The sequence below is a fragment of the Sminthopsis crassicaudata genome, chromosome 5 (assembly GCF_048593235.1).
Source record: "Sminthopsis crassicaudata isolate SCR6 chromosome 5, ASM4859323v1, whole genome shotgun sequence".
NCBI lineage: Eukaryota > Metazoa > Chordata > Mammalia > Dasyuromorphia > Dasyuridae > Sminthopsis > Sminthopsis crassicaudata.
Window position 1 is genome coordinate 229,254,540 of NC_133621.1, and position 16,012 is coordinate 229,270,551.

Here is a 16,012-nt window from a genome sequence, read left to right on the forward strand (position 1 = left end):
TCGAATGGCACTGAGACATACAATATCCATAGCTTGGAGATCAATAAATAAGGATATGCAATATTGAATCCTGGGAAGAGCTCTAAAATAATACTATACTACACCCACCCAGAATAATCCCTAAATTCCACAAGTAGCTATGGTCTAATTAAAAACAATGTTTTATATAATACACTGATCTAATAAGAGAATTGTAATAGGAAGTTAACAAAATCTGCTAGAAAATTCTGGATGCAAGAATCTCATTCCTTTGCTGAGAGTTGGGAGTATGATTCTCACCTCCAAATCATACATCCTGAAAAGAAAGGTATGCAATAAATCTCAACCACAGCTGAACTAAAAGTTCTAGAATTCTGAAGAAACTAAAAAAGGGTGATACCTCCTGAATTGCATCTTCGGGCAATCTCCCAATATACCAACCCTAAGGCATAAATATCAGCACATTTGAAAGAATCAAAGTGTTTCATGTTGATGGTTTCGTCCAGCACTTCAGGAGCCATATATCTGAAATGGTAATGTGAAAAGAATATAATGAATTCTGGAAGAATATAAATAACATACTTCTCTACTCAGTAATAGTCAATTTGATGATTTTTCTTTTCACATGAAAATACTTTTCAAAGATTCTTTGAATAATGGAGGGAAGGACATGATTATTATCTCCATTTTCATAGGATTATAAAAGTTTTGAATAATAATGAAACTTCTGAATTTTTTAAAACACCAATATATCTTGGACTTAAATTTGATCTTTCCATTGTGAACTTTTTAAACTTTTATTAACCTGCCATTCTCAGCGTAGAGATTATTAAGAGATCTTCTCAGACCCCAGACTCTGAAAACAATGATGTGGGCACTACTAGGCCAGACACAGTTGTAATGATTCAGGGTAGGCTGGTAAAAGGAAGAATTATACTATCTGCTGTATCCCAAGCTCTAAGCTTTCTAATCTCTATGCCTTTGGTCACAATGTTCCTTCTGTTTCAACTGCCCTCTAATATTCAGATATATAGAACTGTACAACTGGATAAGTGACAGTTTCTTTGAAAAAAAATTGATACATTTCATTTTTATACAAGATACTTAATTCCCTCATCCTCTACAAAATTCACTTGTCAATAGGAGAGACACAAAGAGCATCTTCATCTTAGGTAATATAATACTACTGACTTAGATAATATAGTATTACTGACTATAGAGTTTTGTGGCTTCTAAATATTATTTATGTCTAATTCAATGAATTTACACTTTTTTGTATATTGGAAGCCTTTTTCCTCCTATCTGGATATCTTGTTTCCTCAACTAGATTTTAGGTTCTCTATTTTAGATTGTTTAACAGCAGGATCCACAACTTTCTCTGTATTTAATTTTCCTCCCTTTGATGAAGTTCTTCACAAAGGGGACCAGTTCATGCATATTGTTTTATTAAATCTAAAGCCATGAATGTGGAACTATGCCCAAAGGGCTATCAAATTGTCCATATCCTTTGAACCAGCAGTGTCTCTACTTATCTCTATTCCAAAAAGATCATAAAAAAGGAAAAAGGACCCATGTGTGCAAAAACGTTTGTAGCAGCCTTTTTCGTAGAGGCAAGAAAATGGAAACCGAGTAGATGACCATCAACTGGGGAATGGCTGAATAAATTACGGTTTATGTAATGGAACATCACGTTCTATAAGAAATGATAAACAGGCTAATTTCAGAAAAGCCTGGAAAGACTTATATGAACTGATGTGGAGTGAAGTGAGCAGAAACAAGAGAACATTGTACACAGTAACAACAAGATTGTTGATCAACTGATCATGATGATGAGATGATCAACTCTGATGGATGTAGCTCTTTTCAACAGTGAGGTGATACAAACCAATTCAAATACAGTTGTGATGGAGAGTTAGCTGTATCCAGAGAGAAGACTATGGGGACTGAATGTGGATCATAACATAGTATTTTCATCTTTGTTATTATTGTTGTTTATTTGCTTAGTTTTTTTCTCTCACTTTTTTTTATTTTTTGTTCTGATTCTTCTTGTGCAGCATGATAAATGTGGAAACAGATTTAGAAGAAATGCATATGTTTAACCTACATAGATTATTTGTTGTCTAGGGGAGGATCCTGTTGTCAGGAGAAAAATATAGAACACAAGATATTGCAAGGGTGAGTGCTGAAAATGATCTTTGCATGTATTTTGAAAAATAAAAAGTTATTATTAGAAAAAAGTCTAAAGTCACGCTTTTCTCCATACCTCTTGGTCCCCACCCTTTGATTTGGGGCGATGTCAATAGTATCAGTGCTTGAATCATGACGAACAGCAAGACCCAGGTCAGCAATTGCACACATTCCATTTTTCTTCACCAAGATGTTCTTTGATTTTAAGTCTCTATGTGCAATTCCAGGCTTCCCTGACAAAGAAAACAGGATCTCTTAAAAGGACAAATCCAGCACTGTTGGTTAAGTTCTCTTAACTAATCAGGCCAAGAGGGAGTATATATACATATGTCAAGGGCCAGACCCTTTGAGTTTCCTTCCATTATCAAGGCTGGCAATGGCTGTCTCCCTAATTATCAACTGAGCCACAAGAGAAAAAAACAACAAGTCTATAAAAGACTTGGGTTTTCTGATAAGTTTATGGAATAAGGCCCAGTATCTAACTTACCAACATATTCCTGACTTAGCTTTCCCCCTTGACACATTTAAGTAATTACCTCATGGCTATCTCTGCTGGTAGCATGTTCATCAGTCTCATCTACAGCATTAAATTAACAATTCTTACCCTTTAATAGGCTTCCTAAAGGATAACACATAAAACCATTTAATAAATATTTGCCAATGGATCACAAAATCTTACTACCTAATGATAGGTAATTAAATAGTAAGCTATTTGATCATATGAGGCCAGATCTAAACAAAAGTTAAAAAAAAAAAATCAAACCCTAGCCTATTTCATATTATTCAATTTAATGAGAAGAAAGATTAATTCTTTTAGTGGCTGTTAGTAGTGTACAAATTTACGTTGGGGATAAAAATCAGGAAGATAAAAGTCCTTTCAAGAATTATCTAATTTCTGGGGCAGCTAGGTGGCGCAGTGGATAGAGCACCAGCCTTGAATTCAGGAGGACCCGAGTTCAAATCTGGTCTCAGACACTAAACACTTCCTAGCTGTGTGACCCTGGGCAAGTCACTTAACCCCAGCCTCAAAAAAAAAAAAAAAAAAAAAAAAAAATTATTTAATTTCTTTCCTCCTTCATTGTAGCCACTTACCCTGGGTACCTACAATCTCCATGTGTAGGTGCGCCAACCCACTAGCAGCAGACAAAGCCAGCTTAATCATCCCCTCGATAGTCACTGTGTATCGGTTAAGGTAATCAAACAAGGAACCATGTTCGTGATAATCAGAAACAAGCCACAGCTGGGTCCATGTACCATTATCTGTAGGAAGAACCAAGGAAGACTTTTTAGAAAGTCACAGCTACTGGCAGAGAATGGGACAGAAAAGGAAATATATGAGGCATAGGAGAATGAGAGAAATCAGTTTGCAAAATTTACATTGATTCTTTCCACATTTTTCAGTTACCTACACTTTATAAAAACTGGAATGAAGAAAAGATGAAGTGGGAAGTCAATCAACTAGACATATTAAGTACCTACTATATGCCAACACTACACTTTTAAGAGTACCTAAGAAGAGCAAAAACCAGTTCCCACTCTCCAGAATCTTACAATCTAATGGAGGAGACAACATGCAAACAAATATGTACAAACAGGATATATAAAGTTTAAATTGAGGGTAATCTCAGAGAGAAGGAACTTAGAAAGTTATCATGGTAATATGGGTGACAGCCTGGAGTGGGAATGGAGAAAAGGAGACAGTATATGAAACATGTTATGAAGGAAGAGATGATGAGATTTTGCAATGGATTGGATATACAAGGTCAAGTACAATGAGAGGCAGAGGATGACACTGAGGTTGTAAGGCTGGGTCACTAGGAGAAGGATGGTATTGTCAACAAGTAAAGTAAAAATTACAAAGAGAAAAGGATTTTGTGGCAAAAGATAATGAGCTCTGTTTGGAAAATGTTGAGTTTAAATTGTTCAAGGATATCTATTTGAAGATATTGATATGTTAAAGCAGCTCAGGAGAGGGAACCAGGCTTTGGAATCCATAGGAACTGGTAAGATTACAACTTGAGATAGTACACAGCAAATAGGAAAAGTCAAGTACAAAGCCTTGCAGATGAGCCACTCTTAGTGAAAGTGACACCACTGAAGAACCGTCCAAGGGGACAGTGATTAGGAGGAGGAAGGCCAGACAGGCTAGAAGATAATGAGAGAATAAGAAGTAGAAAAACCAAGCTTTTTCAAGGAATTTAGCTGAGAGGAGGAAGAGAGAGATAGAATATTAGATAGTAGGAGTAGGGATGTTACATCAAGTGAGGGTTGTGTCATTTGTTTGTTTTTTTTTTTAAGAATATGGAGATAGCCAGCAGATAGGGAGAGATTGAAGATGAATGTGAGAATCAGAGTGTGAGAAACAGTAAAGAAGATGGGATCAGTTACTCTGGTAAGGAGAAGTCACTTCTTTACTCAAGACCTGATTAAGGAGGATATCACACGGGAGATGTTCGAATGATATGATAGAAGATAAGAAATAAGGAGAAAGGGGAAAGGGGGAGCTCTCCAAGAATAGTCTAAATTTTTTTTTTTTTGAAGTATAAGCCAAAATCCTCAGCTAAAAGGGTTGTCGTGACAGGGGTGTCATGGAAGGCTTGAGTAGTTTTGTGAATATCTGGCACACTGACTTTGGAGAGTAGATAGCAAAGCAATTAGGGAATGATAAGAGTGTATACCTTGTGACAGTGAGGGGCAAGATGAGATCAGAGAAAATACATTTGTAGTAGATTCACTTCCTACATTCACAGTTGAGAACAGATTTTGGAAGAATCCTTTTTTGATTAGTGACTATTTAAGAATACTATTTCAAGAAAGCCTATCTCAGTTCCACTGACCTTAGTAATTCTTGGTTGTCATCTCACCAGCTGCCTTGATTTATTCTATTCTTTTCAGTTCTGGAACTGTAATCAAATCTACCTTACCATTTCTCTTGAAAGGGATTTGCCTTCGTTGGTGAAATTGTGGACCGATCTAACCATTCTGGAGAGCAATTTAAAACTATGCCTAAAAGGCTATCAAACTGTGTATATGCCTTATGATCCAGCAATGTCTCTAGAGATCATAAGAAAGGGAAAAGGACCCACATGTGCAAAAATGTTTGTGGCAGCCCTTCCTGTAGTGGCAAGGAACTGGAAACTGAATGGATGCCCATCAGTTGGGGAATAGTTGAAGAAGTAATGGTCTGAGAAAGTTATGGAATATTATTATTCTATAAGAAATGAGCAGGATGATTTAAGAAAAGCCTGGAAAGTCATGAATTGATACTGACAACAAGTAACAACAAGATTAGGCAATGATCAACTGTGATGGACTTGCTCTTTTCAACTTTTCACTTCTCAGTGATTTAAGGCATTTCTAATAGACGTGGGATGGAAAATGCCATCTAAGCATAGTATTTTCGCTTTTCATTTTTTTCTTTTTCATGTTTTTTTTCTCTTTTGATATGATTTTTCTTGCACAACATGACAAATATGGAAATATGTTTAAAAGAACTGCACATTGTTTAATGTCTATCAGGTTATGTGATTATCTTGGGGAGGAGGAAGGGAAAGGAAAAAAGGAAGGAGAACAATTTGGAACACAAAGCCTTATAAAAACAAATGTTGAAAACTATCTTCACATGTATTTGGAAATAAATTATTATTGAAAAAATTTTAAAAAGGGCTATGACTATGCCAATCTACTCCTTTAAGACTCCACATACCATCTCTGTAACTTTCTAGATCAAAATTCTGCTCACTAGAAATCACATTCCACATATTGTTTTCTCTATTAGAATAAAAGCTCTCTAAGGGTTTTTTTTTTTTAAATTTATATCCCCAATGTTTGGCACATAGTAAGATAATATTAAGAATTCTAGGGGCAGCTAGGTGGCGCAGTGGTTAGAGCACCAGCCTTGAGTTCAGGAGAACCGGAGTTCAAATCTGTCTCTGACACTTAACACTTCCTAACTATGTGACCCTGGGCAAGTCACTTAACCCCAGCCTCAGGAAAAAAAGAATTCTAAATACTTATTCATTCACAATTCACAAATTCAGTTTCATTGAAAAACCAATGAAAAGGAACTGAGAATCTGAGTATTTTTAGGTTTCATTCCTTCATCATTCCTTCATTTTTAGGTCTCTTGACTACCTAAATTCTTGGATTTCAGATTAGGATTTATTTTCATAATGAAATTTCAAAACAAGAAACTACCAAATAAAAGGAAGTTCAAAAAGGAAATGGTAAACCTTCAAAATTGCCTTTGATTCTTGCATACAATTTTCACAAACAAGTCTGGAGGAAGGTAAATTGTGTAACACACCAATGCTGGCTAATTATACAAGTCCTCAGAGAAACACACTTAAAGGATGAAATGATCATCAGTGGAATAGTATCAACTTGATGAAACCTATTAAGGTATATACCACAAGATCTTTCAATTCCTCTCCTGCTTTTTAAAGCCAAGCCCCTGGAAAGACTATACCTGCTTATTGTTGTGAGAAAGACATCAGTTAATCTTTAATTACCAAATAAATATGAATAATTTAACATCCTCAATATCATTACTGTCATCTTATTTTCATCTTTCTCACCAAAGTTCAGAGAGAAACAGATTGAAGAACTATTGCACAAATAGATAAAATGACTTTTTCTATGTGAATAAGAGGATTATTAAATAAGCTCATCTTCTGTAGAAAGTAACCTTGGAAAAATTTCAGTAGATGACAGGATGACAGGGTTAACATTTACCTTACCTGTTCCCACATGGTTTTAATTTTTTTTTTTCTGGTTAAGTCTCTATTATATTTTTAACACCTTTTATTCCATGGAATAAAAGGAAGTTTTGAAGTTATGAATATTTGATTGGTCAACACCTACTAGAAAACTGTTTTTTTTAAAACTTTTAAAGATTAATTTTATGTCCAGGCAGTTGTGGAATGCTTCTCTGAATTTATCATATTTATTGTTTCTTACTGCAAGGGTATCTTTAATACTGAAATAGAAATAGGGGGGTTGCTAATTAGTACATAAGAACACCTAACACTGGCTTAGTTTTAAAATGTTATATTATCTATTTAACATGTATTTTTGGTCTCCCTGCCATCCAGGGGAGCTGGTGGGGGGAAGGAGGGGAAAAGTTGGAACAAAAAGTTTTGCAATTGTCAATGCATTACCCATGCATATATCTTTTTTTTTTAAATTATATATATTTTTATAATATTATCCCTTGTATTCATTTTTCCAAATTATCCCCCTTCCCTCTACTCCCTCCCCCCAATGACAGGCAATCCCATACATTTTACATGTGTTACAATATAACCTAGATACAATATATGTGTGTAAATACCATTTTCTTGTTGCACAATAAGCATTAGATTCCGAAGGCACATGTAACCTGGGCAGACAGATATTAGTGCTAACAATTTACACTTCCCAGTGTTTCTTCTCTGGGTGTAGCTACCTCTGTCCATCATTGATCAACTGGAAGTGAGTTGGCTCTTCTTTATGTTGAAGATTTCCACTTCCATCAGAATACATCCCCATACAGTATTGTTGTTGAAGTGTACAGTGATCTTCTGGTTCTGCTCATTTCACTCAGCATCAGTTGATGTAAGTCTCTCCAAGCCTCTCTGTATTCCTCCTGCTGGTCATTTCTTACAGAGCAATAATATTCCATAACCTTCATATACCATAATTTACCCAACCATTCTCCAACTGATGGACATCCATTCATCTTCCAGTTTCTAGTCAACGAAAAGAGCTGCCACAAACATTTTGGCACATACAGGTCTCTTTCCGCTCTTCAGTATTTCTTTGGGATATAAGCCCAGCAGTAGTACTGCTGGGTCAAAGGGTATGCACAATTTGATAACTTTTTGGGCATAGTTCCAAATTGCTCTCCAGAATGGCTGGATTCTTTCACAACTCCACCAGCAATGTATTAGTGTCCCAGTTTTCCCACATCCCCTCCAACATTCATCATTATTTGTTCCTGTCATCTTAGCCAATCTGACAGGTGTATAGTGGTATCTCAGAGTTGTCTTAATTTGCATTTCTCTGATCAGTAGTGATTTGGAACACTCTTTCATATGAGTGGATATAGTTTCAATTTCTTCATCTGAAAATTGTCTGTTCATATCCTTTGACCATTTGTCAATTGGAGAATGGTTTGATTTCTTATAAATTAAGGTCAGTTCTCTATATATTTTGGAAATGAGACCTTTGTCAGAACCTTTGCTTTTAAAAATATTTTCCCAATTTGTTACTTCCCTTCTAATCTTGTTTGCATTAGTATTGTTTGTACAGAAACTTTTTAGTTTGATGTAATCAAAATCTTCTATTTTGCAAATTAAGACAACTCTGAGGTATCATTACACACCTGTCAGATTGGCTAAGATGACAGGAACAAATAACGATGAATGTTGGAGGGGCTGTGGGAAAACTGGGACACTGATGCATTGTTGGTGGAGTTGTGAAAGAATCCAACCATTCTGGAGAGCAATCTGGAATTATGCCCAAAAAGTTATCAAAATGTGCATACCCTTTGACCCAGCCATACTACTACTGGGCTTATACCCAAAGGAACTACTAGAGAAGGGAAAGGGTCCTGTATGTGCCAAAATGTTTGTGGCAGCCCTTTTCATAGTGGCTAGAAGCTGGAAGATGAATGGATGTCCATCAATTGGAGAATGGTTGGGTAAACTATGGTATATGAAGGTTATGGAATATTATTGTTCTATAAGAAATGACCAACAGGAGAAATACAGAGAGGCTTGGAGAGACTTACATCAATTGATGCTGAGTGAAACGAGAAGAACCAGAAGATCATTATACACTTCAACAATGATACTGTACGAGGATTTATGCTGATGGAAGTGGATTTCTTCAACATAGAGAAGAGCTAATCCAATTCCAATTGATTAATGATGGACAGAACCAGCTACATCCAGAAAAGGAACACTGGGAAATGAATGTAAACTGTTATTTTTACCTTCTGAATCCAATTCTTCCTGTGCAACAAAAAATTCGGTTCTACACACATATATTGTATCTAAATTATACTGTAATATATTTAACATATATAAGACTGCTTGCCATCTGGGGGAGGGGGTTGGGGGAGGAAGGGAAAAAATCTGAATAGAAGTAAGTGCAAGGGATAATGTTGTAAAAAATTACCCATGCATATGTACTGTCAAAAAATGTTATAATTATAAAATAAAATAAAAAAATAAAAAAAAAATCTTCTATTTTGCGATCAATAATGATCTCTAGTTCTCCTCTGGTCATAAATTCCTTCCTCCTCCACAGGTCTGAGAGGTAGACTATCCTCTGTTCCTCTAATCTATTTATTATCTCACTCTTTATGCCTAAATCATGGACCCATTTTGATCTTATCTTGGTATATGGTGTTAAGTGTGGATCCATATCTAATTTCTGCCATACTAATTTCCACTTTTCCCAACAGTTTTTTCCAAATAATGAATTTTTATCCCTAATGTTGGTATCTTTGGGTTTGTCAAAGATTAGATTGCTATAGATGTACCCTTTTTTGTCCTTTGTATCTAATCTGTTCCACTGATCTACAGGTCTATTTCTTAGCCAATACCAGATGGTTTTGGTGACTGCTGCTATATAATATAGCTTTAGATCAGGTACACTTAGACCACCTTCCTCTGTGGTTTTTTTCATTAGTTCCCTTGCAATTCTCGACCTTTTATTCTTCCATATGAATTTTGTTGTTATTTTTTTCTAGGTCATTGAAATAGTTTCTTGGGAGTCTGATTGGTATAGCACTAAATAAATAGATTAGTTTGGGGAGTATTGTCATCTTTATTATATTCGCTCGGCCTATCCAAGAGCTCTGAATGTCTTTCCAACTATTTAAATCTGACTTTATTTTTGTGGCAAGTATTTTGTAATTTTTCTCATAATTCCTGACTTTTCTTTGGTAGATGGATTCCCAAATACTTTATATTCTCAACATTTGTTTGGAATGGAATTTCTCTTTGTATCTCTTGCTGTTGCATTTTGTTAGTGATATATAAAAATGCTGAGGATTTATGTGGATTTATTTTGTATCCTGCCACTTTGCTGAAATTTTGAATTATTTCTAATAGTTTTTTAGCAGAGTCTTTGGGGTTCTCTAAATATACCATTATGTCATCTGCAAAGAGTGATAGTTTGATTTCCTCATTTCCTACTCTAATTCCTTGAATCTCTTTCTCGGCTCTTATTGCCGAGGCTAGCGTTTCTAGTACTATATTGAATAGTAATGGTGATAGTGGGCAACCTTGTTTCACTCCTGATCTTACTGGGAAAGGTTGCAGTTTATTTCTATTGCATATTATGCTTACTGACGGTCTTAAATATATGCTCCTGATTATTCTAAGGAATAGTCCATTTATTCCTATACTCTCAAGAGTTTTTAGTAGGAATGGATGTTGGATTTTGTCAAATGCTTTTTCTGCATCTATTGAGATGATCATATGGTTCTTATTAATTTGATTATTAATATGGTCAATTATATTAATAGTTTTCCTAATATTAAACCAGCCCTGCATTCCTGGAATAAATCCTACTTGATCATAGTGTATTATCCTGGAGATGATTTTCTGAAGTCTTTCCCATGCATATATCTTGTTAATAAAAAGCTATAATAAAAAATAAAGTTCCAAAGCTGTACCTTAAAGCAAATATTGGATAGATACTAATTGCTTTAAACACATTCTTCCCATTCAGCTTCCACCACAAATGCAAATAAGGATCTTAACATACACAGTCACAGCCTTTGCTCTGATAAATTTATGTTCTTATCTTGCCCAGAGAAGACTAAAGCTTTTGTTAAGCACCAACTTCTATTTGTTCAATGCAACTTTTGGATCAAGCTCAAAGCATTCAGTCACTATTTTTCTTGACATACTTAAAATGTTTATACTTAAGTCCAAATGATATTTTGATATCATTGAAGAAGGATTACATGAGTTAAAGGTGCTATTTAATAGGCATGTGGGATCCCTGAGGTCTTCATCTTTTGGTAACAGATATGTATTACCTTCTACCAAGAAAGTTCAGGCCCAAGGATCAGACTTGTGTCTGAGAATAAGCTGGCAAAATGCAAGGCTAGTAATTCATGTGCCAATGTGAAGCATCTATGCCAAGAATTATGGATCTTCTCTGGCTCCAGCAGTTTCAGGTTTTGCAGAAAAGCTGGAGTTTCATTTATCTCCCTTAATATAACTGTTCTGGTGTTTACTTGCATTAACAATGAACACCATTTTCTTGTTGGTTTCAACCTGAATTTTGATTGGGTTGGATCTTCTTGTGACCAGAAGAAATTAGGGTCATTTTCCCTGTTATCATTCAGAAGCTGCTTTATTTTGCTTTACTTCTCAAGCTCCTCTGATTGTGTTTTTGGTTAATATTGCATTGCTTGCTTTGTTCTTTGTACTATTCTGACATCTTTTGATTGCCTTATCCTTTGGAATTTTATAATTTTTTTGCAGAAACCTAGAATTTTTATATTCTTTTGTTTTTCTGATTTCTTTCTACATCTCTCTTTTTTTGCTTTTAATTTGACAACATGCTGTTCAAATTTTCTAGTAAGTGCACCAGCCAGGTATAAATATGATCTTCCATTGTCTTTCTGGGGCTCTTCAATAGTTCACTCAAGTCACTTCTGCCACTGGTGTCTGAGGTTTGTTTGTCTTTACCAGGACTGCTCCAGACCTCTGTGTTTCCTCATACTGTCCTTATTATGATAATGACTATCACATCAACTACTGTGTGTAAATCCTGAAATGTTTTATATTTTGTCAAACACTATTGGAGAATGCATTAGTTTGTGATGATGATAACAGATACCAGGTTTCAAAAGTTACACTGGTTTTTGTTTTTGTATAATTAATTTTTTTTTTGAGGCTGGGGTTGAGTGACTTGCCCAGGGTCACACAGCTAAGAAGTGTTAAGTGTCTGAGATCACATTTGAACTCGGGTCCTCCTGAATTCAAGGCTGGTGCTCTATCCACTGCACCACCTAGCTGCCCCTGTATAATTAATTTAACAGTACTCATGCTGTCAAACTAAAAAAGCTTTTTGGAATTGCAGTATAAGTATATTCATGCCCTTTTCAAAATTATTTGAGGGAGCAGTGCTATTTTTGTCACATGATGATGTCTGGATTTTTACATAAAATGACAACAAAATCTTCCTTTTCCCCCTTCAAATTTTATCTCTTATTTTTTCTAATATAAACTCAGGAATTAAAGGTTGGGTTTTTTGTTTGTTTGTTTTTTATTGTACTACAATTTTTGACAATATGCTGTTTTATGACTTGGACCTAAGGATCATTGACAAAAAGTAGTATGAAGGGCTTTTCTATAATTCGAAGGACCTGTTTCTTGTTTTGCTAATGATACAATATTTTCACAAAATAAAAATACTCATAGCTTCAGTCTGTTTTACATACACTCATGGTCTTCCTGCTTTAGTGGGGCAAGAGGAGGCAAAAATTAATCCTGGGTATTTGTAAGGAGGGAACTTGATACTATAAATAATATTTTAATGGAAAATTGAGTACATACATATACACACACACGTGTATGCATGCGCAAATCAAGAATTACAAAGGATAAATAATCTTATATCATTGGAAGAGTTAGCTGTTTCAGGCTTTTCAGGAAAGTGATAAAGACTAAATAAGAGGATAAGTGATTTTCTCTTCCTCAAACCTAACATAGTTCTCATTAGCTAAATCCTTATTCTCAACCAGCAGTTTCAATGAACTCTAACTCTTAGTTTCTTGTTGCCAACAGAGGGCCTACCCAATACCAGCTTTCATTTCTTTGCTCAATAACTTGTTCACAGTTAAAGTCTCAGTATGCTATTAAGTTCAAATGAAAACTTTTCTGCCTTTCTGTTTAAAGATCCAAAATTTGTAACAATGGATGGTGATGTGATTTTTTTATTTGTTTAAAAGAACACATACTCCTTTTTCATTTCCTTTGGGAATCAAACATTCTTCCCCCTTGTGGTAACTAAAGATACTATTAATTTCCACTAAAATGTAAGGAATATAGCTGCCTGCTGTTTTAGAAGAGGAAAAACATGAAACACCAAATACCAAAGACTTTTCAGACACATAACTCCTAAAATTACCTCAAAGGTTCTCCAGGGCTCAGAAAAATAGTGACAAGAGTCCCCCTTTACATAAAGGGCATTCATTTGCTTTTGGATATGCCTTTACAGAGGCATAAAAAGTCCAAGTGATTTGCCTTGTGTTTGAGAAATATCCAAGAACCAGGTATGGATCACTTCTACAATGGAGGGTTGTACATGACAATAGGCAACTAGGCAGGATTGATTTTCTCTTTTCCTTGCCCTCTTAAAATACTTATATATATATATATCAGACCTTTTTGCCTTCCTTAATAAAGCAAAAAAACTACAAATTAAAGGTATGGTAAGTATGAATTTTTTTTCAGTGTTTCTTTCATCGAGCAATATTGTTAGAAAGTAGAATTATTTCCCCTGTACCCTACACCAAATCCAGTCCTTTACCTTTGTTGTCAGCGGCAATAAATCCAAGAATATTTTCATGACGCAACATGACTGTCTGGTATATTTCTGCTTCTCGAAACCAAGACCGTTCTTCTCGGGAGGAGAAAATTTTCACAGCCACATCTCCACCTCGCCACCGGCCACGCCACACTTCCCCAAATCGGCCCTTGCCTATGATCTCTTGTAGAACAATTGTACGAGCCACCGTGCGCTGGACAAAAAGTGGTAACCCTGTAGACCAAAGAAAAGAAGATGAGGAAAAAAAAAAAAAAGAATAGAAGGTGATACTAAACTGTAGGCTTCAGGAAAGTCCATTATTTCACTTTTTAAAATGTCTACTTTAGTGTAACATGTAGAAAGGGATTTTAGCACATTCAGTTCTCAAATATCACTTATGATAATTTAAAACCTCTTCACAAAGTTCCGGCTAAATTCCAAGCTAACTACTATAGGACTGAACTGAGGAGATTGAAACTGAAGAGAAGAGTGGGAAAAGATTATTAAGTGTCCATTGTTTTATACTATGCATCCCATTTTTCTGTTCCTAGGAAAAGTTGAATGTAACCAAATTAGTAAATGAGTCAAAGGATATGCATTTAATACTGCACATTTATCAGCTGATGCAACCAGTTATCTGCTAGTCCACCCACTCACCTCTGCTCCATGCATCCTAAAGGAAGAACTAGAGCATGAGATGATCAGGTCTCTAAAGAGAGATGAAGAGAGAGCTAAGTAGTTTGGTAGCTTTCCTCCTCCACTAGAGGGCAGTGGTGTAAGGCACATAAAAGTGGAACAGAGGATACTTCTCCAAGACCAAGCCATGTATTTTCTCTTGCTTTCTCACGTTCTAAAAATATAAAGGTGAGACACTTTAGCGTGCTCTGCTATAGCTAAAAATATCTCCCACTTTTGGGGGGAAAGTTTTGTTCTGCCTAAGTATCATTTTCGCTACAACGCCAACTGCCCTGTTGATGGGATAAAGATTAAACTTTACTTCAAAAAGAGAAAAAAAAACAACAGACAACTTAATTCGTCACAAACATCTATCTTCTCTGTATTTGGAGTTAGAAGACAAATTCAAATCCCACTGATCTTGGGCAAGTCACTCCTACAGCTTCCTTGCTTATGAAATGAGGACGTCGGGCTAGATGATCTGCAAGGCCCATTCTAGCTCTAATATATATATATTTTTTCTGATGCAGTAACAACAATGCTTTTTAAGGACATTTTTTCTCAAGATTACACTATCATTAAGATCCTTCAGCTCCTTTTAGTTCTGTCCAGACCTGAGAGTTTAGATGATCATGTTGATTATGTGATTCCCTAAGATAAATCTTAAGATCTTAATATTGTGGGCCAAAATCCTGTTTCATTCCTTTAATGAAGCAAACCTCATACAGGTAAATGGCAAGCCACACAAGATATGGAGCTAGTGCTTTACTAGGAACCCCGGTTGCCTATTTCATACCTCTGTCACAAAATCCTAGGGCAACTGGTACAAGTAAATAATTCACTAAAGGCCAACTCTAAGCTTCAGCACTCAGTGTCCTTACACTCACCTTGTAGATACTGCCAAGATCAATGATTAGCCACTACAACCTTATGGGAATTTTGCACATGCTCACAGTATCTACTGAATAGTGTTCTACCAACTAACTTTTTGCAACTATTACTCAGGCAGAACCAGCAGAACATTAATAGCTCCACAAATGCTAAATTTTACAAGTGATAGCATTTTCATGATGAAGAATTCTTCATATTTAATTTGGGGGATCTTAGGAAACAAAATAATTATGTGACCTTGCTACCTTGCCTTATTACATATGGGACACCAAGTGACTCACAGTCCTGGTAGAAGCAAACACAGGATGATCAGCCTACTCCATCTACACATTACCTCGTTGGGAGACAACAATGCAGGCTAACCACAGACACAATGCCCTGGAGAACTCTGTACCTGAGCCAGACCCTGAAGTAGACAGATCGTAGACAAGATCCTGAAGAGTCTTGTCTTTGGACAGACACATTTCACACGAGGGATCTTCCATGTCCAGCCGCTGGCGGTTGTGATAAACCCGCTGATGATGGTGAATAACAAAGACGACGACAATGATGATGAGAAATAGGAGGAACACTGGGCCAGCAATGACAGCGACTAGTTCCACAGGACCCCACATGGATGGGGTGTCTTTCAGGTGACCTGATAAATTTAATAAGTGGAATTTTTTTAAAAGTGAAAATAAAGGAAAATAGTGAGACAGGGAAATGATCACCTTCCCACCTTGCCACTACCTCTTTGTCTTCT

The 16,012-nt window shown here is 35.9% G+C and overlaps 1 protein-coding gene across 1 annotated transcript in view; it reads right to left on the reverse strand.

Moving 5' to 3' along the window:
• Positions 1-16,012, reverse strand: part of ACVR1B (activin A receptor type 1B) — a 51,497-nt gene that overhangs the window by 7,434 nt on the left and 28,051 nt on the right. Inside the window, exons 3-7 of the mRNA XM_074270340.1 lie at positions 15,665-15,907; positions 13,708-13,938; positions 3,259-3,426; positions 2,243-2,399; positions 380-504 (exon numbers count right to left, since the gene is read on the reverse strand). Coding sequence (XP_074126441.1) covers positions 380-504; positions 2,243-2,399; positions 3,259-3,426; positions 13,708-13,938; positions 15,665-15,907 — 924 coding nt within the window. The remainder of the gene's footprint in view (positions 1-379; positions 505-2,242; positions 2,400-3,258; positions 3,427-13,707; positions 13,939-15,664; positions 15,908-16,012) is intronic.